At 52.8% G+C, this 24,166-nt stretch overlaps 1 protein-coding gene and 1 long non-coding RNA gene across 2 annotated transcripts; both read right to left on the reverse strand.

Annotated features, from left to right (window-relative positions):
* Positions 1-2,380: 2,380 nt before the first annotated feature.
* oprd1a (opioid receptor, delta 1a) lies at positions 2,381-7,047 on the reverse strand. Its single transcript, XM_003969108.3, has 4 exons — positions 6,972-7,047; positions 6,332-6,845; positions 4,409-4,764; positions 2,381-4,137 (listed from the first exon to the last, which is right to left on the reverse strand). Exons 2-4 carry the CDS (start codon positions 6,598-6,600, stop codon positions 3,608-3,610), a joined length of 1,155 nt encoding a protein of 384 aa, XP_003969157.1. The 5' UTR covers positions 6,601-6,845; positions 6,972-7,047; the 3' UTR covers positions 2,381-3,607.
* A 5,607-nt stretch (positions 7,048-12,654) lies between these two features.
* On the reverse strand, positions 12,655-13,508 carry LOC115251782 (uncharacterized). The gene is made up of 3 exons (XR_003890313.1): positions 13,201-13,508; positions 12,984-13,096; positions 12,655-12,882 (listed from the first exon to the last, which is right to left on the reverse strand). It is a non-coding gene; the product is annotated as an uncharacterized lncRNA (long non-coding RNA).
* Positions 13,509-24,166: the final 10,658 nt, after the last annotated feature.

Below are 24,166 nucleotides of genomic sequence, written 5' to 3' on the forward strand. Positions count from 1 at the left end.
TGTGTGTGTGTGTGACGAGGTGGGAAAAAACATCCATACGTCCTGACAGGTGTGATTAGCTGTAATTAGCTGCTGTCGTGTCTGAAAGGGGTCACGGTAAAACCGTCAGCGGCTAATTGTTCAGCTGTGTTTACGTAAACCAGCTATGCTAATAGTTGCATATCAGCTGCACCTGTCGTTAGCGGAGATGAACACAGGCTGGTGTTTAATGTGATCAATTCAATTTATTGTGGATTTAGATGCACAACAAATCAAAACGAGCACCATGCTAGCTTTTTGTTCGTGTAGTTGAAGAGATGTGTCCGTGCTAGCAATAATCCAAGACGTTTAAGGAAATGAAGGAAAAACGACCTCTAGGTTGACCTGAGGCCGATCATGTGCAACTTAGCATCATCTGCTAGTGACGAGGAGTTTGATTAGCTAAATAATTCATTATCCAAAGTTTATTTTCTGTGTTTTGGAACAAACGATACAAATTTGACAGGAACGTAAACACCTGTCCACAGAGAGGGAGTGATGCATTTTGGGAGCTGTCCTTGCTAATGCTACAGCTGCTAACTATACAATCAAATAAGTTTAGATCGGATTAACCTAGCGATATAGCAGAATTAAGCAAGCGATGCTAACTGCCAAACATCAGGGCATTCAACAGACGATACTTAGAAAAGAGAGCGGTAGGCATTAGCATAAAATGGTGCTAACGAGAGAAGGTTGAAGGTTAGAAGAGATACCAGGGAACGATTTAGATGCTAACAAATGGTCGTCGGAGCATCCAGAGGCCAGAACCTTCATGTTTTATCCCTTTTAAAATTAATTCGATGGACAATTTCATGCGTTAAGGCCGCTAAACGTTGGTCGTTGCCAGGGTGACCTCGCTGACAGGAACCTTAGCAACATGCTATTGAAGCTTCGGCTAGTTCTGTTTGTCAAAATATATATAAATAAATATTTGTGAGCTCAAAGGGGAGAAAATAGTGATTTCTTTTCTTTTCTGGTGGACATTTGGTTGAAATAAGTCAACATTTTAGGTGCTAGCGAGCAGCTGGATGCTCCCTGGTTCCTGTAGCGAGTTTCTTCAGGTTCTGTTGGACCCGGGCCGGCACCGCTGTCATGGCAACCTGCGGCTCGCTCTGGAACCAACAAACCAGTTTTTCTGTTTCAGAGCAGCTTAACTGGCAGTTACGGCTCAAACGGCGCCTCACTTCCCATCATCCTTTGCAGCATAGCTACAATTTAGGACGGACGGTCATTTTCACCGCGGCGCCTGAACGCCTCTCTGTGTTCCTCCTCCGTGATGGGATCCATCTGCTGAATTGAGACCTTGCAATGAATTATGGGAACAGATCTTTGAGGGTCAATAAGATGAGAAAAGGAAAAAGAATCTTAAGCTTTTCCTACATTTGAGGCCACAATCTGATCTTTATTAGGAGCTAGCTAGCCCTCACTAGCCTAGGCTAGCGAATAATAGGTGAACGTGTGTTGATGACGTCTTGGTCCCGCTGATTAATGAAGATCAAAGCACGTGCAAACGTTGGTTAACGGGAAACAAAGCTGAGCCTTCTCATTTATTATTTCTGTCCTCGTATCCATGGCAACCATATTTCAGCACCTAAATCTGCTCAATAATCCCTCCAATGCTGATCGGCGGTGGCGCAACAAAGGGATGAAAGAGTTGTTGTGGTTGTTGGTTCTGATCCTCGTGGCTGAAGATGAGAAACAAAGAGGAGAAAAGCCTAGAACCATGAAGTGGGTTGGATGCTAACCAGCAATAGCGGGTCGGATGCTAACCGGCATTAACGATCTTCGTTATTCTCAGGATAAAATAAGTATCCTGATCAAACGTATAAACCAAGACCTTCTGAGGAGACTCTGGTCTTCACCAACGTAGAATCAACAAGAATTAAAACATTTAAAAATCATTTCCCAGTTACTGGAATCAGCTCCGTTAGCCACGACTGATTAGCATCCCCGGTCAATCACGCTGGTCTCCTTGCTGCCCTCTTCTGGTTGGCTGATAACGGAAAAGCTCGGATTCTCCCACGAGGCTCAACAGCAGATTCCTGTTGCACCTGAAACGTGTCTCTGCGCCGCAGAACAGCGCCAACCAGCGGCCAGAGGGGGCAACTGCAGCACCTTCACAGACTCCGATGATCCTAAACTATTTTGAGATGACGCGGTGCTGCGGTCAGATGATGCGTTCAGGTGCTGCGGTCAGATGATGCGGTCAGGTGCTGCGGTCAGATGATGCGTTCAGGTGCTGCGGTCAGATGATGCGGTCAGGTGCTGCGGTCAGATGATGCGGTCAGATGATGCGGTCAGGTGCTGCGTTCAGGTGCTGCGGTCAGGTGCTGCGGTCAGATGATGCGGTCAGGTGCTGACTCGCGTGGGTCACCTGAGCGCCTCTGCTGGAAGCAGCGAGACGTCGTCAGACAGGTGGAACACCAGCTCGTTCTGGTTTATTCAGCTTCTTTTTATTTGTTTGGCAACACAATGAATTCGTGACACACCTGCGGTGGGGATTAGCTAAAAGCGTGCTAACCGTTCACCTGTACCCAATGAAACGACACAGAAAAGTTACATGAAAAAAAGTTACATCAGCAGGATGTGTAATAACAGAGTAACGACCACTATCTTTGACTTTAATAAACAACGTGATCAACGTGCAACGACGGTAGCATTTTAGCGTCCTCGTGCACGTGAACGTACCCTGGATCCACTCGTGCGTCCTTCAGTTCCGTGGTCGGGGGGAGACGCGCCCCCCCCCCCCAGCAGGACGCTACTGCCACCCTGTTTCCAAAACAAGACGCAACAATCAAAAGTCAGGTTCTGGGTCTTGAGGTTCCGGTGGAGCCGGTCCTCTTCAGAACTGGGAACGTGCGTCGGTGTTCCCCAACGTGCACCAACGTTCCCCCACGTGCACGAACGCCTCTAATGTGACATTGGTCACTGAGGCTCCGCCTCATTAACGAAGCAAAGCTGATGTAGTTGCTAATTTCACCAGCGGCTGGTCGATGCCTCCACGTCGATGTCCGGATAAATGACACCTCCGGTTCTGTTGGTCCTGTCGGTTAAACCCGGGTGATGGACGGCCGCCCCACCTCCCTCATTCGGGCGGATCAATAGTTCTGTTGACATCAGTTTTTCTTTCCTTTAGTTCAAACAAGGAATTCTTCTTGTGGGTTCGGAGACGTCGTTTTTCCTTTAGAACTGAGCCCGACCGGGTTCTTGGATTCCGGACGACGGCGGCGGAACCGTTTTCCTCCTGCGACTGTCAGACCTTCAGCTTAATCCCTAATCAGCAGAGTCCAAACCTCCGTCTGAAGGCGCCGCCTCGCCAAACTTTAAATTGGGAATCTGGAGACTAAATTGAGTCTTTAAGCTCGGATAAAAGATGGTTTTTTTTCCTACTTTTCACCGTCTTCTTATTCTGGGATGGAAACGAGTTTATTGGGTTTTACTTTTCTGAGCCTGTCAGTCCAATTGGGCGGAACTCTTCTTCTCTCTTGAAGAACTAAAACTCTGTTGTGGAGATCTGAGTGACCTCCGACTGCAGATCCTGCTGGATCCTCCCGGAGCGGGAGCCCGGGGGGACCCGGTCCAGGCCTAGTCATGCCGGCTTCCTCCCCGTTTCCGTCGGGGAGCAGACGGACACCGGCTCCCTGGCGGCGTTGCGGCCGCGGGCCAGATGGTTCTGCTCCATCCGGGTGCGACAGGGGAGGCAGAAGTCCCTGAAGCACCTCTTGAAGTTCTCGTCCAGGAAGGCGTAGAGGACGGGGTTCAGGCTGCTGTTGGTGTAGCCCAGAGCGATGCACAGGTGCCAGCTGGCGATCACAAACGGGTTCCTGGTGTCGATCTCCACCATGGTCTTCACGATGATGAAGATGTGGATGGGGGTCCAGCAGACGATGAAGGCCGCCACCACCACCAGGACCATGCGGGTGATGCGCCGCATGTTCCGGTCCTTCTCCTTGGAGCCGGAGAGCAGGCGGACGCTCTTCAGGCGCAGGATCATCAGCCCGTAGCAGATGGTGATCACCAGGACCGGAACCACGAAGGCGAAGATGAAGACGCAGATCTTCGTCACGGTGTCCCAGTACCAGTCGGGGTCCGGGAACTTCAGCATGCACATGATTTTTCCTGCAACACAACAGACACTCTGACATGATGACGTCTGGAATGATATAAACCATCTTATCACGGACGAGGCTGGTCCTGCTCAGGGTTTCTGCCTGTTACTGGGTTTTCCTGCCACTGTTGTGGGTTCGAGGGTCAAACTTGGGTTCCTTCAGAGCACCCAGGGACCACAAAAGTGCCTAGATGCTAAACCTTTAGCGTAGCATAGCATGGGAGCGGGTATCTCCACATTTCTACCACCACCAGACCCCAAGAGCTGGAACACAATCCTCACCGTTGTTCCCCACTTTGGTCACAGCCATGACGATGATGGGCACCCCGATAGCAGAGGACACCACCCAGATGAGGACGTTGATCAGCTTGGCCTTGACCGGCGTCCGGAACCCGAGGGCCCGGACCGGGTGGCACACGGCGATGTAGCGGTCCACGCTCATCATGGTGAGGGTGAAGATGCTGGTGAACATGTTGTAGTAGTCGATGGCGATGATGAGCTTGCACAGCACCTCGCCGAAGGGCCACGTGCTCATCAGGTACTTGGCGCTCTGGAACGGCAGCGTGCTGGTGGCCAGGGCGTCGGCCAGGGCCAGGTTGAAGATGTAGATGTTGGTGGCCGTCTTCATCTTGGTGTATCTGCGGTCACAAGAGAAGTTCAGACCCGAGGCTAGCGCGCTTTGAAGCTCCTTCCCCACAGCCTCGCGAGGCTGTCGTAATGCTAGCTTCTGATCAGGAGCTAGCAGAACCCGCTAGCTGTGAGTATACATGCAGTCGGTCTTCATATATATTGTATGAGCTGGGCGCTCGTGGAGACGGAGTCAGTGTCCCTCGACAATATGAAGGGGGAAAAAAATCATTATCTTCAGCGCCGAGCTATTTATGGCGATATTGACTTATTGGGGTCACGATCCCTCTCGGGGGAAACGCTGTTTCCTCCTCAGGATCCTCACAAAATGAGCCGCTTGTATGGCGACGTTTGAATAATCCCGCTCGACGCTCCAGCCTGAGCGAGGGCTGACCACCGAGGGCGGGAGGAACGACGGGGGAACCACCCTTTGGCTTTTCGTTAGAATATTCGTTAACCTCGAGGCGTAGCGCAGCGCTCACCCCGGACGTCCTGATGGATTCTCCCGCCATAATCTGCTGTTCCCAGAGATTACAGGGACCAGAAACAGAACCAGCTGGTCGCCTGGACGCCGCCACCGGCGCCCGAAACGTGACGAATTCCAACTGGTGTCCTGCTAAAGGAGACGGGGCGACTGGTTCTGCTGCGAGGATTATGTTCCAGTGGGCGGAGCCTGTGGGACGGGCCCCCATCTCGTTGCAGAGATTAAGGCTAATGTTTGAGCTGTTGTTCATCTAAATGCTAATGACTAAATGCTAATGACTAAATGCTAATGACTCGGGACGATACGGAGCCAAGATGATCGTAAACTGCAGCGACAAATTTGGAGAAACGGACCGGGTCCGATTTTAAAGGTTTAGACGACAAACGAGCCCCAGCTGCAACGTGAGATTTTACTCTGGATCACTCCTCAGAACCTCGGACTCGGCCACGGTGAAGGTGAGAATGTCCTGCTGCTTTGGACACGTCTCCAGAGGACACGTCCAGCTCTCATAAGGGCTGGGGGCCCCCCAGCTGACGGGGGTCGGGGCCCAGTTCCCACCGGCGTCTGCGAGCACTGACAGAATCAGACCCAGGTTCTGTCCCAGTATGACCAGTCTGCTTCTACTGGACCAAAGAGGATAACCATTGATCCGCTCTGTCCCAGTAGAACCAGCCCAGCCCTTTTTATCCCAGTAGAACCAGCAGAACCGTGAGGGGGAACGTCTCCACACCACTGGTCCAACTGGGTTTATCGGTGCTCTTTCATGGTGAATCTGGTCCCTCTGCTGGGATGGTGAACAGCTCAGGGGACGTTTGAGGGACACGTCCACAGATTAGAAAGTAATTAAAGGGATGGAGACGCGAGGACGAGGCGTGCTGCTAATAACGGGGACAGGAGTGATCCAGTGGATCCCCTGGATCCCCTGGATCCTGAGCAGTCTCAGATTAAAACTACACCCAGATCCACACTAATGTCCCTGCGGCTGCAGGTGCTGGTCCCTGAGGACCTCAACCAGATTCCAGTTCTTCTAAAGGACACTTCCCCGTGGAATTAAGGATGAGAGTGATTAAGTCATAGGTTTAAGGCTCGGTTACCTGACCACCCCGTACATGACCAGGATGTTGCCCAGCAGTCCCACCACGCAGATCAGCGAGTACAGAGCCGTGATGGAGACGGCGATGATGAGCCCCGCGGCGCTGCGCCCCGGAACCTCCTGGCGGCTGGAGTTCTGCAGCCGCTCCGCCGCCGCTTCGTCCGGGAGGGAGACGTTCAGGGGGAGGACGGAGAACAGGTCGGACAGGGAGAGCTGCGCCCCGGACACCCCGGACGCCCCGGACGCCCCGGACACCGTGACCGGCTCCATGATGCTGCTGCTGCTGCTGCTGCTGCGCGAGACTCGGGACGAACTTGTGAAGCGGGTTGTTAAAAATAAAAAGGCGGCTGGAACTGTGAGAAAGTCCGGGTCCCGGTGGAGGAGGGTGGCGGAGGGCGGAGGAGAGGCTGGCGGTCAGCGGCGTCTGGCTGTGCGCCCTCGCGGCGCGCCGCCTCTTATAGCCGCGCGCGCTCGGGTGTCCGCGGCCACGTCAAGGCTGCGCACGAGGCGCGTCACTGTGAGGAGGGAATCGAGCAACATGGGTTGCACCGTCTCAGGCACGCGAGCCTTGCGAGGTCCGGCGCTGCTGCGCGCGCGACCTGCTGCCTGGGCGGGAATAAAAAACCGTAATTGTGATTTACCTGCGTGGCGGATCGGTGGCTCTCAACGGCTCACGCAAGGCACGTGACCTGGTCCTGGTCGTCATGGCAATTAAGAGTCGGAAAGTCAAATAATTGGCCTTAATTGATAAGTTGCTGCAGGTGATGGCTGGAGGTGGGCCATCTGACGTCACACGCGGGCGCGGGTTCCATGTTCACCTGAGATGCAGGACTTCAGTGTTCCGGGTGACGGACCGGGGACCGGTCCAGGGTCCAGGGTGTATTCTGGCCTCTCACCCGATGAATGCTGGGAATTCCCGATGGTTCATGGTCAAACACGGAGCCAACCTGCTGACTGGGCCACTCACTGGCTGATTAATTAACCCGAAACACTCATTAGCATTAGCATGTCGGGCGTAGCGGTGATCCAACCTCCCCCTGCCCTCCTGTTCCCAGGGGGGGTGATCTGCAATTCCAATCCCACATCCAATAAACATCTGCCCTTTACCTGCTGCGGAGGTGATCGATCTCGGAACATCATCTTTCCGCGCCGCAGGTGGTGGCGACGGTGGCTGGACGCCGTGGTCCGGAGGGACGGGTTTTCTGTGGCGTCGCCTGAAGGCAGCAGGGTGAGTCCAGCCTCTTTTATAGTGTCACTAAGTTACTCACAAGGTGGGAATTTAGGCCCGGAGGAGATGCTGGTGAGGTGCTGCTGTTGAGGGTTCCAGTCCCCCCCCATCACCAGTGGTTCTGATGGCACCGCTGGGACATGAAAGCCCGCATGGCAGCTAGACGGATCATTAGCCTCCTTCACATCCATCACTCACTTTAACCAACCAGCTGACGGGGACGGTTCCGCCCCGTCCGGCTCCACCGTCTTTATTCAAACCCGTTGATGCCTCTGCGTTCTTCTCCTGATGGAACGGAACCGGTTCCTGCCCCGCCAAGCCTCTTCGGGATTTAATTAGCGTCGTGTTTAGCTCCCTTCCAGTTCAGCAACACCTCCGTCCTTAATCACCCCACAGAAACGTCAGATTAATTACGCCTCCTCCACATTCCAGCTCAAAACTGTTGCAGACTCTGAGGGAGACTTATCGAGACCACCGCGACCCAGCAGTCGTTTATTCATCTCCGCGTAAATTAGCTGATTAAAACACGTGAAAATCGTGGGCAGCTGTGACATAATTCACTTAAAAAGCAACTCAGCCTCAAACATCCCCTTTAAATCTCACTTTTGCTTTAATATGACGCACAATTTAGCATCATTTAGCAGCTAAACGCCGACATTTCTGCGTTTTTTGGCTCCTCTTGGTGGTCTGAATGGTTGAAAAGGCCTCAGAATTGATGGCAACATCTCTTGAAAGGAACATCTAAACGCTTGCTCGGCGCGGCTCCTCTTCATTATGCTAAGATCGATAGCGTGGGCCAGCTCATTCAGGCCGGAGAGGCCAGATAAATCTCCACGTGACGGCAGCCGGCAAACACTCGCGGCAGTTCGAGTATTTTCCAGCCCGACACTTAATGCGTATAAACGTTAGCATCGGTCAATATCGCCTCGCTGGACCACCGGGTGGGTCAATTAGCTGATAGCTTCAGTTGAGGGTCTTCAGATGGTTTATGACGTCCCTACGTCTACTCTCTTTTTGGCTGTATAGCTGAGCTGAGCTAAGCTAATGCTAACAATGTCCTGGGGTTTGTCCACGTCTTTGAGACGTCCTTAAAAACACGAAACAACACTCTTCTATGTTTTCATTTCAGTGTGATTCGGTTTTCTTGTTGCTAGGATGCTACGTTTTTCCCAATAGTTGCTAATTTCTGCGCAGAGGAGGCGATTTCTCTTTCCGACTGTTTTTATCCGGCTGGTTTCTGCCTTTTGTTCGAAGAATCCAGGAGAATTTTAACGCTAGACGTCCTGAAGGGAGGACTTCCTGTTGGGGACGTGATGGTCGTGATGCAGCGTGTTTGTGATGAGTTGTGGGCTGGAGCCTGGATTCACAAACAGGCGGGAAGGATCGATCTTCCTTAACGAGCCTCGGCAGGTTGTTCTGGTCCGGCAGCAGATCGGAGACGTAAACAGAAGCTTCTCGCCTGCGGAGCAAACAGCCGCCCCGGAGTTTTTAAAGACTACTGACCCACTCTGTCCCGGTCTGGACCGGGTGTCCACTCCTCAGGACACCCTCCTGGCTCGCCCGCTTGCCGCCTGTTTCATCTTCCTCAGACAGCAGCAGTGTCGCGGTCCTCGCCAGAACCTCGGGGGTGTGGGGGGGGCGCTCCACGTCCGAGCTGGCGCCGCTCCCCGCCAGCGCGTTATCCGCCTCTCGGCCCCATCAGGAACGCCTTTGAAAAGAGGAGAAACGGGACGAAGAGGCCAAACGGTTGGAGCAGGATGGAGGGAAGCCTTGAACGAGGGTTCTGGAACAGGATCGAGTCCAACTCGGCAGGCGGGAAAGCACAGATGGAGCAGCGGGTTAAATCACGCTAACGTACCCGGATCCTCCGAGTTAACGTCGGGTCGGGCGAGTTTATTACGCTGTAACCTGCTGGTTTATGATTCTGAAGCAGCAGCTGAGAGGGAACCGGCGCCGAGGTCGTCCATCAGGGCCGAGAGCCCGACCCCTTCACGAAACGTGTCGTTGCGTCACCGTTCAATCACTGCGAAGGAGAGAATCTAAAGTAACGGATCCTCTGACATCGAGAGCGGAAATGGTGCCGACGCGTAAAAACCCGACTGAGCCTTGGATCAGGTTGCAGCCTTTTAACGAGCGACCATCAGAGGAGCGTTGAGCCCCTGGCGGCGGCCACGGTCGAGCTGTGAGCGTAATGAACCTTCACGGGATTTGTAATCAAGTCGGGAGCTCCAGGAGACGAGCCGGTGCCCCTCCGTGGATGCTAGCACGCCGCTAGTTCATCGCTACGTCGGACGTGTTGTTTCAGGAGTCACCCAGACGTCCTCTTCCTCCTCCTCCTCTTCCTCGCTTCTTTTTTACGTCTCGGCTGCTGCGGACAAACCGAAGCGCTGACCTGCGTCGACCCGGCCCACGTGGCGCCGTTAGCGCCAGAGCAGCATCGTCCAGAGAGGCTTCGCTCCTGCGGTCTCGAGTGTTCCCGGCATTGATGAGAAGGCGCTACTTCATCGCACGCCGCCCGGGTTAGCGTCGCCGCTCCAGTGGAAGAGAAAATTAATTTCAAATCAGCTGAAAGCGTCTGCTGATCCCGGGGCTCAATAAATACGGGAGCGGTTGGAGCGCGGGGTCATGAAATATTTGTTATGTCCTCCGAGGCGGCTGCATTAGCCTTCAAATCCTCCCCCAGCTGACATTAAGAGCAGAAAACGGCCTTTCAGTTATTATATTTTATTCAAATGTGAAGCTTTGAGAAGCCGCGTGGACCTTTTAAGAGATGATTAGAGTCGGGCAAAACCCACAGATGTGTTTTTAGTCCTTGTAAAGGTCACGCTGCTGCTCTTGTGAGGCTGAGCTCCAACACACGCCGCGCGTCGTTAGCCCTCCGTGCTAACCCTCCGCATCCACCTCTCAGGTAAAAGCTGTCGTGGGAGAAGATCTCAGCAGGTGGAGAAGCCGCGGCCGCTGGTTCTTCACCATCAGTCGCTCAGTTTCACCAGTTTCGGGTCGACTTTCGGACACATATTCGTAATCGTTAGCATCTTCGTCCATCCAGGCTCAGAGAGCAACAATGGTGACCACGGCAACACGGCCCGTTTCAGCTCTCAAACCGCTTTCATCCGGATCGCCGCGTCCTGGACATGTAGCAGGTTCTGGTCTGAGATGGGACCCGTCTAAAACGGGTTTATGCAAAAATCAGCGTCACTTATTACTGTTGAATTCAGCCTTCACGCACAAACTCGATATTCAATCAGCCACAAGGTCGCTGGTCGTCACGGCGACATCCACATGAACCGCTGCTCTCTGACAGCCTGTTGGATTCCCGGGACCCGACCAGGTCTCTGCTCACCATGCTAACGTCGCTACCTGTGGTTGCAACAAGGCAACCTCTTCAACGTCGAAAGGCTTTTTTAATCACGTTAATTGGCGTTTTAATTTTGCTGTTTGCTGATTAATCCGCCCTATTTTTTTCCCTCCTAAACGGCTCCATGAGGGTTATTTTTCCGGCTCTGCTGCTTCCAGAAGCATCAGTCATCATAGCTCATGAATAAATCATAAACGTGATCATTTCTTGGGTTTCTCAGCATCGTAATAACTTTTTACGTGATTGAACGAAGCCCGCTGCAGCGCTAACAGGCCGTTAGCATAGCCTGAAGGCTAATAGAGGCGCGTGGTTGGATGGAGGTCTGCAGCTCCGGTCCATCAACCTGACCTGATTCGTTCACGGAGCACCACAGGGCTGCCGGTTCAGCCCACTTTATCTTTATCTAATTCATCCTGTTTTAACCCTTAATTGGGGAAATTTAAATATCCTTTGACCCTTTTTATGCACTTATCTGACTAAATGAAACCAGTTTAGCTTTTTAAGTCTAAAGGTTCTCGCCCATTCTGGCCTTTTGATGCAGAAACAATGAGTTTAAATTCATTCATTTCGGTTTACCTGTTAAAAACGTGCAGTTTTTAAATGATTTCCTATTTTCCAGTATTTCCTGAGAGGTGAGAGGTGAGCTCCATCCCCGGGGCTTCAGAGGACCAGAGCTGCCAGCATCTCCCCTCCTATAGTGAGGTGATATATGTATGAGGCTGTTCAGACGTAGCAAATGCAGAACAAACCTGGCGGCAGCGTCGGGCTTCAGGAGGAATCCGGCTTATTTCAGCTGCTGTCTGAAGCCTTCAGAGAATCAATTACTCTGTTTTCCTTGTTTGGTCAAACACAGAAAAGTGAGATATATTTTGGTTTGATTTGCTGTTTCTGACCGTCTGGAACCTGCTGATTTCTGTCAATTAAGGCTTCAAATAAACCAACGATGATCTGCAACGTTTGGTAGAACGTAGTGTCGAGGACCCGGTCCAGAACCCTGGGGAGCCTCACTGTTAGCTTCATCTTATTGAGCAGCATGTTTTCCTCAGCTACACATCTCTGTGTTTGCTACACGCTAAGGGTCTCCCTCTTCCTGCCGTATTATCTTCAGAACATTAAATTCTTGGCTGAAAGCTCTCAGGTGTCGACACTAAAGCCTCCAAACAAGCACAAACGTGGTTAAGTAACGATTTCTGCGTCCATGGCAACTGGAGTTCAGTGTTCTCAGCCTGCAGACGGACACGGAGCGGGAAGGAACGCTAACAGGCTAACAGGCTGCAGGGCTCCTCAAAAACCCCAAATGTTCAGATTTAGAGGAAGAGGGAGGTTCTATGGAGGTAAAATATATAACAGAACTTTTCTGTCTCTGATGTTTCAACCAAAGGGCATCAAAGGACGAATTCCAGCATTTCTCCTGGAAACGGAGTTGTCAGGAACATCAAAGCAACTGCGGCCGTTTTTCTGAAATTAAAGTGTTTTCTTTCCCAGATTCCATGAACGACAGATAAACAGGCAGCAGAACGGCGGTTGAGGCAGTTGTGGGCGCAGTTCCAGCTTGTTAGCTTGTTCTCCTCGAGCCTCGATGTGAACCAACGATATCGTCGAAACACTCGACTCGGTTTCAGGTCGTTAACTCCGGCTTTGTCACCCATCGACTAAACGTTCCTCCGAGGACGGCGGCTCATCGGAAACCTCCTCCGGAGGAGTAACGATAATTACAGAAACGTGATATCACATCAGCGTGTGCCGGGTTTTAATTGTGACGAATGCTTTTCCGCTAACGCCGACATTCCTCTCCCGCCGGTGCGACTTTATTGATCCATTCGGAGCCGATGTTGGTCCGCCGGGGCAGGAACGTTGCTTTATGTGTGTAATATCCTGCCCGACAATAGTCCCTCTTTTTTCATCTCCCTGCCACCGAACACGGGTCACCTGCGCCAGCTCCGTTAGCTTGAGGCTAGTTCTGTGCCTGGATAACGGAGCAAAATAAGGATTTTTGCTCAGGCGAACATGATTTACCTTCTTCAGGTCCCCTTGAGCCAAAGCCCAGTTTTCCGTCTCCCGTTCCACCTGTTGGGATGATGGATGTGGCGTCTCCGCCGCTGCGAGGGGGGTTCTGATGTTCAGGCTGGACGGCGGTCCGCTGAGGATCATGTGAGGAGGGAACGGAAGGAAAACAGACGCTGATGGAAACAGCATAAAAAAAAGAGGAATAAAGAAATATGGAGTTTTGCCTGAAAAGGTGCCTTTGATGTCTGAATTCTGAAGAATAGCATTATTTATACACCTTCTCCCACAGTCCCTTTCATGTTCCTGCTGGTTTCATCTGTCCAGGGGCTTCAGAATTCCAAGTGTTGGTTCTTCCTGCGCATCCACGCGGGAACGATCAGTCGTGTCGCTAATGGTGTCGAATTAAGCTAATCGTAAATATGCTAAATATAAAGGTTATGTTGGGGCTTTGGTTTCTTTGATGTCAACAACTCCTCTGTTTTTCTATTAATCATCCAGTTTCAGGAGCGTTAAACACGACCGTTCCGGCGCCGCCTCGCCGTGGTCCCGGCCCGTCGGCCCTTCATTAGCTGTGAGTAGCGCCGCGTCTGCGAGGAGCCGCCGAAGGAAAAGAGGTCATTTTCAATTCATGTCGGCAAACCGGACGTGATATTCAGCCGTGGCGCCCGCTGCGGCGGCAGAAATGCCCCGTTTATGGAACGAGCGATCTCAACCGTGAGACGCGCGCGCTAGCAAACATCCAGCGGGGGGGGGGGGGGGGGGGACCTTCAAAGGCCTCCTGGTGCGACGCTGATGCTGGAGTCACATGTCTCCTCCTGAACGGCCCAACGGTTGTCGCCCCATCGGTGCTATCTGCTAACTGTCAGTCAGTTCCTCAAGCACACTTCCTCCTTTCAGTCCACCCGTACGCCGAGTGCACCGGCCTGTTGAAGGTGCCGGTCCATTAGCGCGAGGATTAGCTCGTCCGGTCACTTTCATGTCCTTCGGCACTTCCTGCAGGTTGACCGGAGCCTCTGATTCGCCCCTGTAGGCTTCGTAATTGGCTGGATAAATGATTAGCATCTCTGTGATCGCGCAGCCACCGAAGTTCAGGGGGTCTTTGTAGCATTTTGGGGGGCTTTTAGATAGCATGAGCGCCTGCTGTTAGCAAGAAACGAAAGCCTGAACTGTCTCGGTGCAGCAATCCATCAAAAGCTAAAGCTCGAGCTAATGAACAGATATTGATGCTGTTCACACATCCTGAGCTTTAGCGATCCCTCCTTAGCATGCTACATCGGAATGCCACTGTCGTGACATCATAATCCTCCGTACAATAGAACTTTGGGTGCATGAAACTATCGCTCGGCTTCTTATCCGAGATTTCCTTCACATTTTAGGGAGGTCATGTGACGCCTCCAGATGGTTTCCTGATTAAGGAAATAAGAGTCGTCTGTTCCGCCGCAGCAGCGGTGACTCAGCAAAACGCTCGTCACCCTGAGAGTTTGCATAAATGGAATTTGTCGCCTCATTAATTGCTCTCTGACGGCTGTAGATACGTAGCCGCGGCGCCTCCGGTGTTAGCATTTACTGAGCGCAACTTTGAGTTGTCTGAAGCTGCAGAATTTCTTCCTAAAGTGCTGCAATTTACAGAGATTTTCAATTAATCTGTAGGCGACGGCGCCGGGGAGCTACGTAGCAACGTAGCGCTAAAGTAAACATTATTCCTCTAGTTTGCCAGCTTCCGAGAAATTATCTGTTTTAAGTCAAAAACCACCAAACATTTGAAAGAATCCTGATTTTACACCTACTTCAGGTGAGCTAATGACGCCGGCCTTTGCTAGCATGAGCCGAAATATTTGGCGCTTTCATTTCCTCCTCCCACTTTTCCTGCTTCCCTTCAACCATTTATTTTAAAATAATGTAGTTTCCCAATTTATAAAGTTCTGGTTCACTTCGACAGTAGGTTAGCGCCGCGCTACAGCACTCAGTGAGCAGCTAGCTGAGCTGCTCACTTTAAAAAGAACAACAAACTCGACTCTTATGTCAGTTTACCACACTTGCGAGGCCCTTCGTCAGTAACGAGCTCGCTCCTCCTCACTCTTCTTCACTGGTGACATTTGGTTCGGGGTATTTTGTGTCCCGGCGCCTTCAGAAGCGCTAACATTATTCACGCCTTCCGTCAACACGGGCTAGCGCTGACCTTTTCCTCACGAATGAGCCGCAGCCTCTCAAATTAGGCAGGTCCACCCCCGAACCCCAACATCTGCTGCCTTTCAGAGGGGGGGGGGGGGAAACCCTAATTATTTCTGACATTTAATCTTGGCGGCGGTTTCGCTCAGTTCGCATCATCTTAGCATTTCTAAAGCTTCTGCCTTTGATCTGGAACATAAAGTCCAGTTTCTGAAGTCGGGAAAATTTCTCAAAAGGCTCTTTGATGATGGAGCTCGTTAACTCTCCGGCAGCACGATTAACTTTTGTTTTTGTTGTGGAGACGAGGGTAATTATCTAGTTAGCACAGCTAGGCTAGCTGCTAGCTGGTATGACTCTTCTTTTGGCCTTGATTAGAAGTTTTTCTTGAGTTGTATTAAAAGACACCATTAAAAAACCTGACGTATGTTGTAAAGAAGCAGCGGAGCTCTTGGCCGCCCCCTGGTGGTGGTGGTGGGGGGGTAATCCTGGATCTGGATCTGGATTCATGGATCCGGAGCTGTGAGCTTTTGTATCTGCTGGACTGAAATCCATCAGACTAAATTCTGACTCTTCAATTCCGGGACAATTCTGATCTTTTGTGTGTGTGTGTGTGGGGGGGGGGGCATTGGGACCTCTGAAAGGCCAGGCCTGTACCATGTGACCTTTTAATGGGGGACATCAACAGAACATGTCATGTCTGCGGATGTTTAACCTAGCGTTAGCTTCACTCCTCTATCATCTGCAACCCCCCCCCCCCCATTCTGACCTGGCCTGACGTCGTCTTGGCCCCTCGGACCGCCCCCCCCCCCCCCGGGGTTATTTCCTCATGCTGCACCAGCAGCTATTGGCTGGTGTGATCGGTTGATCAGACTCGAGGTCGTTATTGATCCGTTTTGAGGTAAAAATGAGGTGCTGAGACCCAGACCCCCCCCCCCATGAGGATGGATCGATCCCTTTGTACCGCTGCCTCTCACGCACTTCGTCTCCCGGGATGACGCTAAAGCTCAGCGCACAGACTAGCTAGCATGCAAATGCTAATTCCTTACAGTGTAGAGGGACTGAAAGAGGGTTCAAAGTCGGTTTGTGTGTTTGACATTTACGTTGATGTTGGAAACGGCTCAAAAACCTCTTTGATGCCAGGAAAAAGCGGAAAACAAAGGAAATCTTCGGCGTTATTCCGAGGCCCGATGAGCTCCCCAAGCTCCGCCCCTCCTGAGTCCTCCCGACCTGATTTGGCAGCGTCTGGTTATCTGTGACCAATCTTCAACAAAAGCTCAGCGTGTCAGCGACGAGAGACGCCTGATGGACACCGTCAGCTGGACAACGGGGACTCGTCCGGACTCTGGCAGCCTGTCCCTGAGGACACCGGTATCTGGAGGGACAAGCCCTGTGAAGGGACAGATGATCCGGGAAGAGCCAGCCGATCCCAGCGAGCCTGGCTAACCGGCTAATTGGCTCAGTTCCTCCGGGGCAGAAGATCTTCCAGATCCCGTCCAGCTCTCCCAGAGCAGCAGAAGACATCTGTCCAGCAGGAGGACGCTGGGACCACCAACCGGCCCCGCCCACCTCCTGTGGGTGGGTCTCGGCACGTTAGCCGAACAGCTGTTGACACGTGGACGAGTTCTGTCCTCAGTCGGGCTTTTATGACCCGAACCCGTCTGAACCGACACCAGTAATGGAGGTCGAGGTCGCTGATGTGGAGGCGGCGTTCCCGTTCCAGCTCTGGGAAATGTATTTATCTCTATTTGAGAAGAAAAGATCCTGTCGGAACCGCGTTTCACGTCTCGGAGAACGAGCTAATTGCTAATATCTCTTTGGGTCTTTTTAGCCACTTGCAACTGCAAGTGTAGGTGTAAAGTCTCTGTTAATATGCTAGTTCCTGGCTAGACAGGGTGATACTTCATGTGAAATTTAATTGGCCGCCTCGGTCGTTATAGCGATCGTTGCCACGGCAGTATGGGATGGCAGTAATGAGGCAGGAAGCAAAAAACAAACCGGAGGCTTTAAATGAGAAGAGCAGAAGGTAAAGTCGGGATGCTGGTTAGATGGTTGAGTTGGGGTTGGGGGGGTTCCTGGATGGTTCCTGGAGGGGGGGGGGGGGTCCCTGGATGGTTCCTGGAGGGTCCCTGGGGGGAGAGTTCCTGAAGAGGGGGGGTCCCTGGAGGGTCCATGGAGGGAGGGTTCCTGGATGGTTCCTGGAGGGTCCCTGGAGGGAGAGTTCCTGGAGGGTTCCTGGAGGGGGGGGGTCCCTGGATGGTTCCTGGAGGGGGGGTCCCTGGAGGGTCCATGGATGGGGGGTCCCTGGAGGGTCCATGGAGGGGGGGTCCCTGGAGGGTCCATGGAGGGAGGGTTCCTGGATGGTTCCTGGTTGCTGTGCTTCTTTTCCTTGTCATCAGTAGGACGACGGATCGCACGCGGCTAATTTCTGTTAGCTTCGAGCTCTTGAGCGTTTGTCACATAAAATATCTGCCAGTAACGAGCTGTCGCTAATGTGCTAGGCTAGTGCTTTCAGAATGTATTATTGTTCACTTTTTACGCGGTCCGGCCAAGATAGCTTGTTTTTGTTTACTGAGGATATTTCTTTAAGCAACACTGCAGGTCCCCCTCCACGTTTCCACGGTAACCCAGAACGTTTCAGTCCGTCTCCCACCCGTCCAGCACACTTCGCTCACTCATATCTGTATTTTTTCCATTACAGCAAATAGGTTTTTGAAGGATCAGGTCATATCGACACGCCGCCTTCCTGTGTGTGTGTGTGTGTGTGTGTGTGTGTGGGGGGGGGTCTTTCATCTTGGGGGCTGCTGTTGACGGTGGAATTTAGTGTGTTTGCCTTGGAGATGGCGGCCGAGGCGGCGCGCTCACGTTCTCATCCATCACTGTCAGCACAATGTTCTGCCTGTAAGTCTCAGATCAGGGCTGGACGGGCTGTTTGTGGACAGAACCTGAGCCGGACCAGGACCAGGGATGCGGGTCTGCTGCCATCTAGCGCTGCAGCTGAGCGGCTACATGCTAAAAACGCGCACGAGGAAGGAACGCTGGTTTTTAAACGTGTCCCGGAGGCTTTGTGGCATTTAGTGCGGAGTAAAACGGAAAATATAAACGCTAACCCAGTACGGCCAGCAGGGGGCGGTAGTGCCACACGTCGACCATGTTGCGCAGCCAGAGGTTAAAGGTCACGCAGTGTGTGTTAAAATCACATTCCTGCTACACTTGTCAGCTCTTGCAGGAGAAAATAGCAGGGTTTTTTTTTCATCCAGTGAAGGTGAAGATGCGGCGCTGGGCAGATTTCCCTCCTCAAACAACACGGTTGTTTCCTAGAAAAGTGCACGAAGAAGAGAATTTGTGTCTCCTCCAGGCTGAATTCCCTCTTCTGACCCAGCGTTTGAGGTCCGAGCTGACGGCGTACAGCCGACTCCCGTAAGAGTCGGGAGGTTTAGCGCTCAGCTAGCTGAGTTAGCTCCCACTATCGCGGCCCCTCCTCCCGCCGTGGCCGCCACCGCCGGCGTCTGGCGTCCATGTGGGATTTATCTGTGCGGCTCCGGCGCTCCTCAATCATGTGATCTCCCTGTGGAGCGATTTATGACGCCGCTTCATGATCCCCTCGCCCCAGAGGGGGGAAGCAGCGTGGAACTGTGGCAGAACATTCTTATTAACTTTAGTTTCCCAGCCTGGCGTGCGGTGGCGGCGGTGCTCTGACGGCTAACGGACAGGCTGGTCTGGGGTCAGATCGAGACCAAAATGCTTCTCGTCTCTGTTGCCAAGCGTCGACGTCCTCCCGGCGAGGGCTCCTAATGATGGCGTTGAGTCGGGTTTTATTTGAGCACCCCCGTGGATATATGTGAGGGGCTAATTGTAGGCAATCATGCTAACCCTCTCTGAAGGAGGTCCGGTCCGCTAGTACAATGTTCTATTCAACCCGAAGCTGCTTCAGCATCTCTGGAGGAGCCGATTGGTCGTTTGGTGTCATCCAATCAGGAGCCAGCAGAGAAAGAGGGGTCGTCGTCCCTGCTGAACGCGCAGCGTGGCGGCGGCGTGAGGCGACTTGTTCGGGAACAGAAACGGGAATATTCCAGTGGCAGGTTGTCAAACCAACGCTGAAGTTGTAAATAAACTCTTCAGGTCACTTTAACGTACAAATGCTAAAGAAAGCTGCCTACTTCCTGTTAGCGCTATACTTCCTGTTTCTTCCTCTGTTTCTTCCTGAATCACCTTGGCCCCGCCCACTTCCTGCTCACGCTGAAGCCTGATTGGTGCCGTTTGTATATTTTAGACGTTCTGCTTCATTCTTGTTTAATCGAGTTCCTTTTGCCCGTTTGCTCGTGTTGTTCCATGCAAAACGGCAACTTTCCTTTATTCCGATTCCCAAATGGGAAGTGCAGCTTCGCCCCCGGTTACAGGAGTTTTATTCCCCAAATTTCCTGAAGCGCTGCAGCTTTGTGAGGTCATCTGTTTACAGAAACGAGCGGCTGACCTTTGACAGATGGCGAACGCCTCGTCTGTCGTCCCTCGTCTGTCAGCTCCCTCGTTCCCGGGCCGGACCGGCCGCTCCGATCACAGGGCGGCTCCGGGATGATTACAGGGCAATCAGCGAGCGGCAGAGGTGACATCAGCCGCCAGCGGATGGCGGCGTCTCCCCGGACGGCCGATGACAGAGCGGGGCAGCGCGGCCTCCTGGAGGAACCCGGGCTCCTCCCGGAAACCGTCACGCACCATCCAGTTCCTTCTCACGGATGTAAACATTCCATACGGCGGCGCTCCCGTTTACCCCCCTGTTGCGGCCGGCGTTTCTGCCCTCTGGAACTTTAATTACACACACTTTCTCCCTGGCATGAACTCTTCACCTCGTCCCCGTCCACCTTCTCCTCTTCCTGGCGGCGACCGCAGGGCCGCTCCGGCGTGACAGACCAGAGTCTCCGCGGCGCGATGGAGGAATTCGGGACGGAGGCAGTTTTATTGCTACCTACCTAAAAGAGCTAATTACATACGGTCGCTGATGTGGAATCTTTTCTGTGAACCAACTCTGCGGTTCTTCCCAAACCGCCCATTGGACCTTCGCTGGGCCTTTTCCTCACACCGGCCGCTCCACACTCACACGTGCTGGGAGCTGTGGGGCGTTCACAGGCAGCTGGGACAACCGAGCTTCCCGTCTGGGGCGACAAACGCCTCCTTGATGGGACCCAACAGGCCCCCTCAGACCCCCGTGTCTCCGCTCCTCGTATGCTCCTTCCCTACGTCCACACGGCGTTCCAGACTAGACAGACGGCCCGTTTGGACGTCCGTTACACACAACAGAGCCAACGTAAACATCTGCACGTTCCTCAGGGGGCGTTTCCTCGGTAACGGGCAGATCTGCTCCGGGAAGTGGCTGGAATCTTCGTTTGGAACCGGATGCTAGCGAAGGGCTAGCCGCGGGTTGTGATCCAACCCCTACACCCTAGATAGTGCACTAACTAGAGGCCATTTGGGGGCTCTCAGGATGGTCGCATCCTATATCCCATAATGCATTGTGAAATAAAGGTTAAACCCGGTTGGTGTTACGCCATTTTGGGACCGGGTCTTCCAGTTCCAGACCAGTTCTGGCAGGTGTCTCCCAGGCTGGACCAGCTGGAACCTGAGAGCGGTTTGAAACAACTGTCCGCCACTCTGAGGACCGACCGGAGCACCAGGAGTCCCCGGGAGTCCTCCCAATCATGGCGTCCATGTGCCAGTGTTGACGTCCAGACAGATGTTCAGTTCTTGGGATATTCTTTGGAGATTATTCTATCGGAGCAGAATTCCAGCAATCATTCAGTGGAAACAGTGGGGACGTCCACGTGCGCTCCTGCTGGGATCTGTCAGCCAGACGCTCGTGTCAAATAACTCCTAATTTAGAGCAAATGTTTGGAAGCAGGAACGTTCGGAGCTGGAGGAAGCTCAAGGAATCGTAGAGGCCTGATCCCTCCGATTAGAGAGGGAAGGAATCTGGATGGAGCTCCTCAGGGGGAGAGGACAGGCAGGAGGACGTCCAGGCAGGAGGACGTCCAGGCAGGAGGACGTCCAGGCAGGACGTCCTCACCCATTGAGAAAGAGGGGAGAAGGTCACACGGGGAAGGTTGGGTGGACACGCCTCCAATCTCCATGTTCACTTTATAGCGTCACATGTCGGTTTAACCTTCGCCAGTTGCTATGCTAACTAGCATAATCGCGGCGCTCATCCACCCATTTTTCATTTTGGCCTCAACGGCCAAATGGATGCCGAGACTTTATATTTGGTTTGTTTTACTCCGGAAAACTGGGACCAGAGACTTTCCACGGTGACGCGTCCCAGCCGGGCAGCGCCAGGGCCGTAAATGACGTCCTCAGGCGTCTCCGGGCTGTTTGTGGGGATTTATGGCGACTGATTCCATGTAGCGGAGAGTCTGTTAAAGCTACAGCGGAATAAATAGATTCATCCTCCGCCTGCGACGCGTTTGTTCCGTCTTCTGGTGACCAGCGTTCCAGGCCTCGGAGCGCCGCTATCGGCCCGCGGGCCCCGCTAGGTCGTTATCCGTATTTTAGCATGCTTGGCCAGGTAGCTGTGCACCTTTGACACGTGCACACGTGAGAGTTCCAGACGCTCGCTGCTGCTGCACGTGTTCTCCTGACGTGAAGGCAGCCAACGAGGGCCGATCTATACGTTCTCCCTATGTGGGCTCACACACCCTATAGGTCTCAAAGCTATTAGCTATTAGCCGCCATCTTCACTCCTCCATCGCTGAAGCTGCGACTCTTCTTTAGAGTTGCGTCGTTACACTATTCTGGTGTAACTACAGATTAGCGTTAAGCTTAGCTGCTACCTGTATCGACGCTAATGCAGCTTTTCTCTTCTTGAGGGGAAAAATTATTGAATTCCACTCGTCTAAATTTGCAAGGTCAGGTAAAAATGTGCGCCTTCGAGGCCCGTCAATCACGTCTCCCTGCAGTAGCTAGCATGCCAGCACAGGCGAGCGATAAATAGGCCTCATAGTTCTGCTGCACGCATCATCTGTAATGAATCATGTCAGTGTTTCAGGCCCTTAAATCTTTACAAGTTTCTTCTGAACGTACGTTTTCACGTAAAGTCACCGCCCGTTTTTATGCCCCCTCCATGACGGCGTGGAGGAGGCGCGAGTGGAGACGGACATAAGAGTGGCGAGACCGTTTTCACCTCAGGAAATCACCTCTCTTCTGCTTTCCTTTCGCCGCCCGTGTGAGTGTTTTCCCGTCTGCCCGGGCAACGCCGGCTCGCGCCAAGAAATCCGAAGAATGTTAATGAAAGGGCGGCCAAACAGAGGCAGGAGCCATGGAAACGCTGAGACGCTAACGTCATGTGCATACATGACGGGACAGCCGCAGACCAGGGATCTTTGATCTGCACGTATAATGTCTATTGGTCTGATATGAGCCGGTTGTTGCTATGCTAACGTGCTAGGTTGTTTTTTTTACCCCTCCCTTTTTGTATCTGTCACTGTTAAAGTGTAAAAAACGACTGCGGATGCTTCCTGATCATTGTAGCCTTTTCTGCCACTAATCTGCTCCACTGAATAAAGTGCTGCTATGCTAACATGAGGCGCTAACCGCTTGGGACACTCCTGTGTAAATGCGTTAACTAACCTGGCTAATCTCTGGATTTCTTTGGTTTGTGACACGGCCATGGATGCTAGCTACGAGGTTTTTGCTAGCTCTTTGTATCAGCTCAAAATTTCTTCGTATTTTTTGTGACAAACACGCACTTTTGTGTTTGCCGCCGCTAGCTGCTAGAAGTAGATGAAGGCAGACGTGATACTGCCTGCAAAAATTACAGACAATGCCGACGTGCCAAAGGGGCGGGGCGGAAGCCCGAAGGGATCGTACGCACAACTTTCCCCCAGGAGGCTGGAATTTAAAGGCGTCTCGCCAGGATTTTCCTCTCTGGAAGGTTCCGTCTCAGTTGCTGCGTTTGGCTCAAGAGGTCAGAGGTCAGGGGACGGGAGCAGGGAGCAAGACGCCGCCGTTCCGAGAATTAGGAAAGAAATCGGCGCGAACGCTGGTCCGCTCTTTCTTGTGTGTCGGAGGAAGTCCTGATCCACGCCGCCGCCCACCAGCGCTCTGTCCCGACTCCTCTATGAAATATTCCATCTCCCCCGTCCTCCCAGACTCCTGTAAATAGTGCCACATCCATCGGAGCTCTCCTTTCTGAGAGAAAATCCAGAAGCTAATCAGGCTCGCATCACAATTTAACGCTCCCGGGAGGCCCCGATCGATGCCGCAGCCCCTCCGATTGTGGAAAATCGTCCGCCAGAGGAAGGCTTCCTGACAGCCGGGAGCACTTAGCGTGTCCCTGCGCTGCACATGAAGGCGGCTAATCACTCACAGATAAAGACTCCGCTGGAAAGAGGCGAACGCTCCGTCAACAACCTAACGACCCCGAGACAATTACGACGCTTTTCCCGGGAGAAAAATGAGCCCGGATCGTTTATCCTCAGCTCTCAGAGGAATCCAACAACACTTCAGATGTTGGAAAACTTTCACTCCAGGACGCTGAATCAGCCCACCATCCGTTAGCTAACGGTGTTAGCATTCTCCTGTCACGTTTGGTTGCTGTGGTAACGGGGACTGGCTCACTTGTCCAGGCCTACCTCAGAGTACAGCAGAAGACCCCGCTAACCTCAGACAGATGTTTTGAAGCGTAGCGTAGCTTAGCATTCCTCCCGGAGCCACTCTGCGTTACCTCAGCTAGCATTAAACGATTATCCCAACGTTAACTTGACAGTTTGTGTGAGACTTCACGTCAAGCGCGGGGGCTGCGCCAGGACCAGTTAGCGTAGCTCGGCGTGTGCGTGAGGAACCCGAACGTTAGTGAACACTCATGTGTTGGATTCCTTTTTGGCCGTAGATCTGGACGTCACCCAGAAATGCTAATTCATTAGCTTTGGGGGAATCAGGAGATGGATTTTGTGGAGCGAGCCCTGACGGCGCGGCGCTGCTAGCTCGGTGGAGCTTCCACGTGACGGCACGCCTCACTTATGCGGGATTATCGGCCGCGGAGCACGTGTCAACACAGCGGTTTTCCTTCTTCGGAACGTCGGCGAAGGCCG

This window comes from Takifugu rubripes, chromosome 12 (assembly GCF_901000725.2).
Source record: "Takifugu rubripes chromosome 12, fTakRub1.2, whole genome shotgun sequence".
Taxonomy (NCBI): domain Eukaryota; kingdom Metazoa; phylum Chordata; class Actinopteri; order Tetraodontiformes; family Tetraodontidae; genus Takifugu; species Takifugu rubripes.

What these genes read in the sequence shown, in the direction of transcription:
- oprd1a (XM_003969108.3), bottom strand. Translation starts at nt 6,600, where the DNA reads ATGGAGCCGGTCACGGTGTCCGGGGCGTCCGGGGCGTCCGGGGTGTCC. An exon ending in GTCATGTACGGGGTGGTCAG is followed by an intron (nt 4,765 to 6,331) that starts GTAACCGAGCCT and finishes TTGTGACCGCAG; the next exon opens with ATACACCAAGATGAAGACGG. An exon ending in GACCAAAGTGGGGAACAACG is followed by an intron (nt 4,138 to 4,408) that starts GTGAGGATTGTG and finishes GTTGTGTTGCAG; the next exon opens with GAAAAATCATGTGCATGCTG.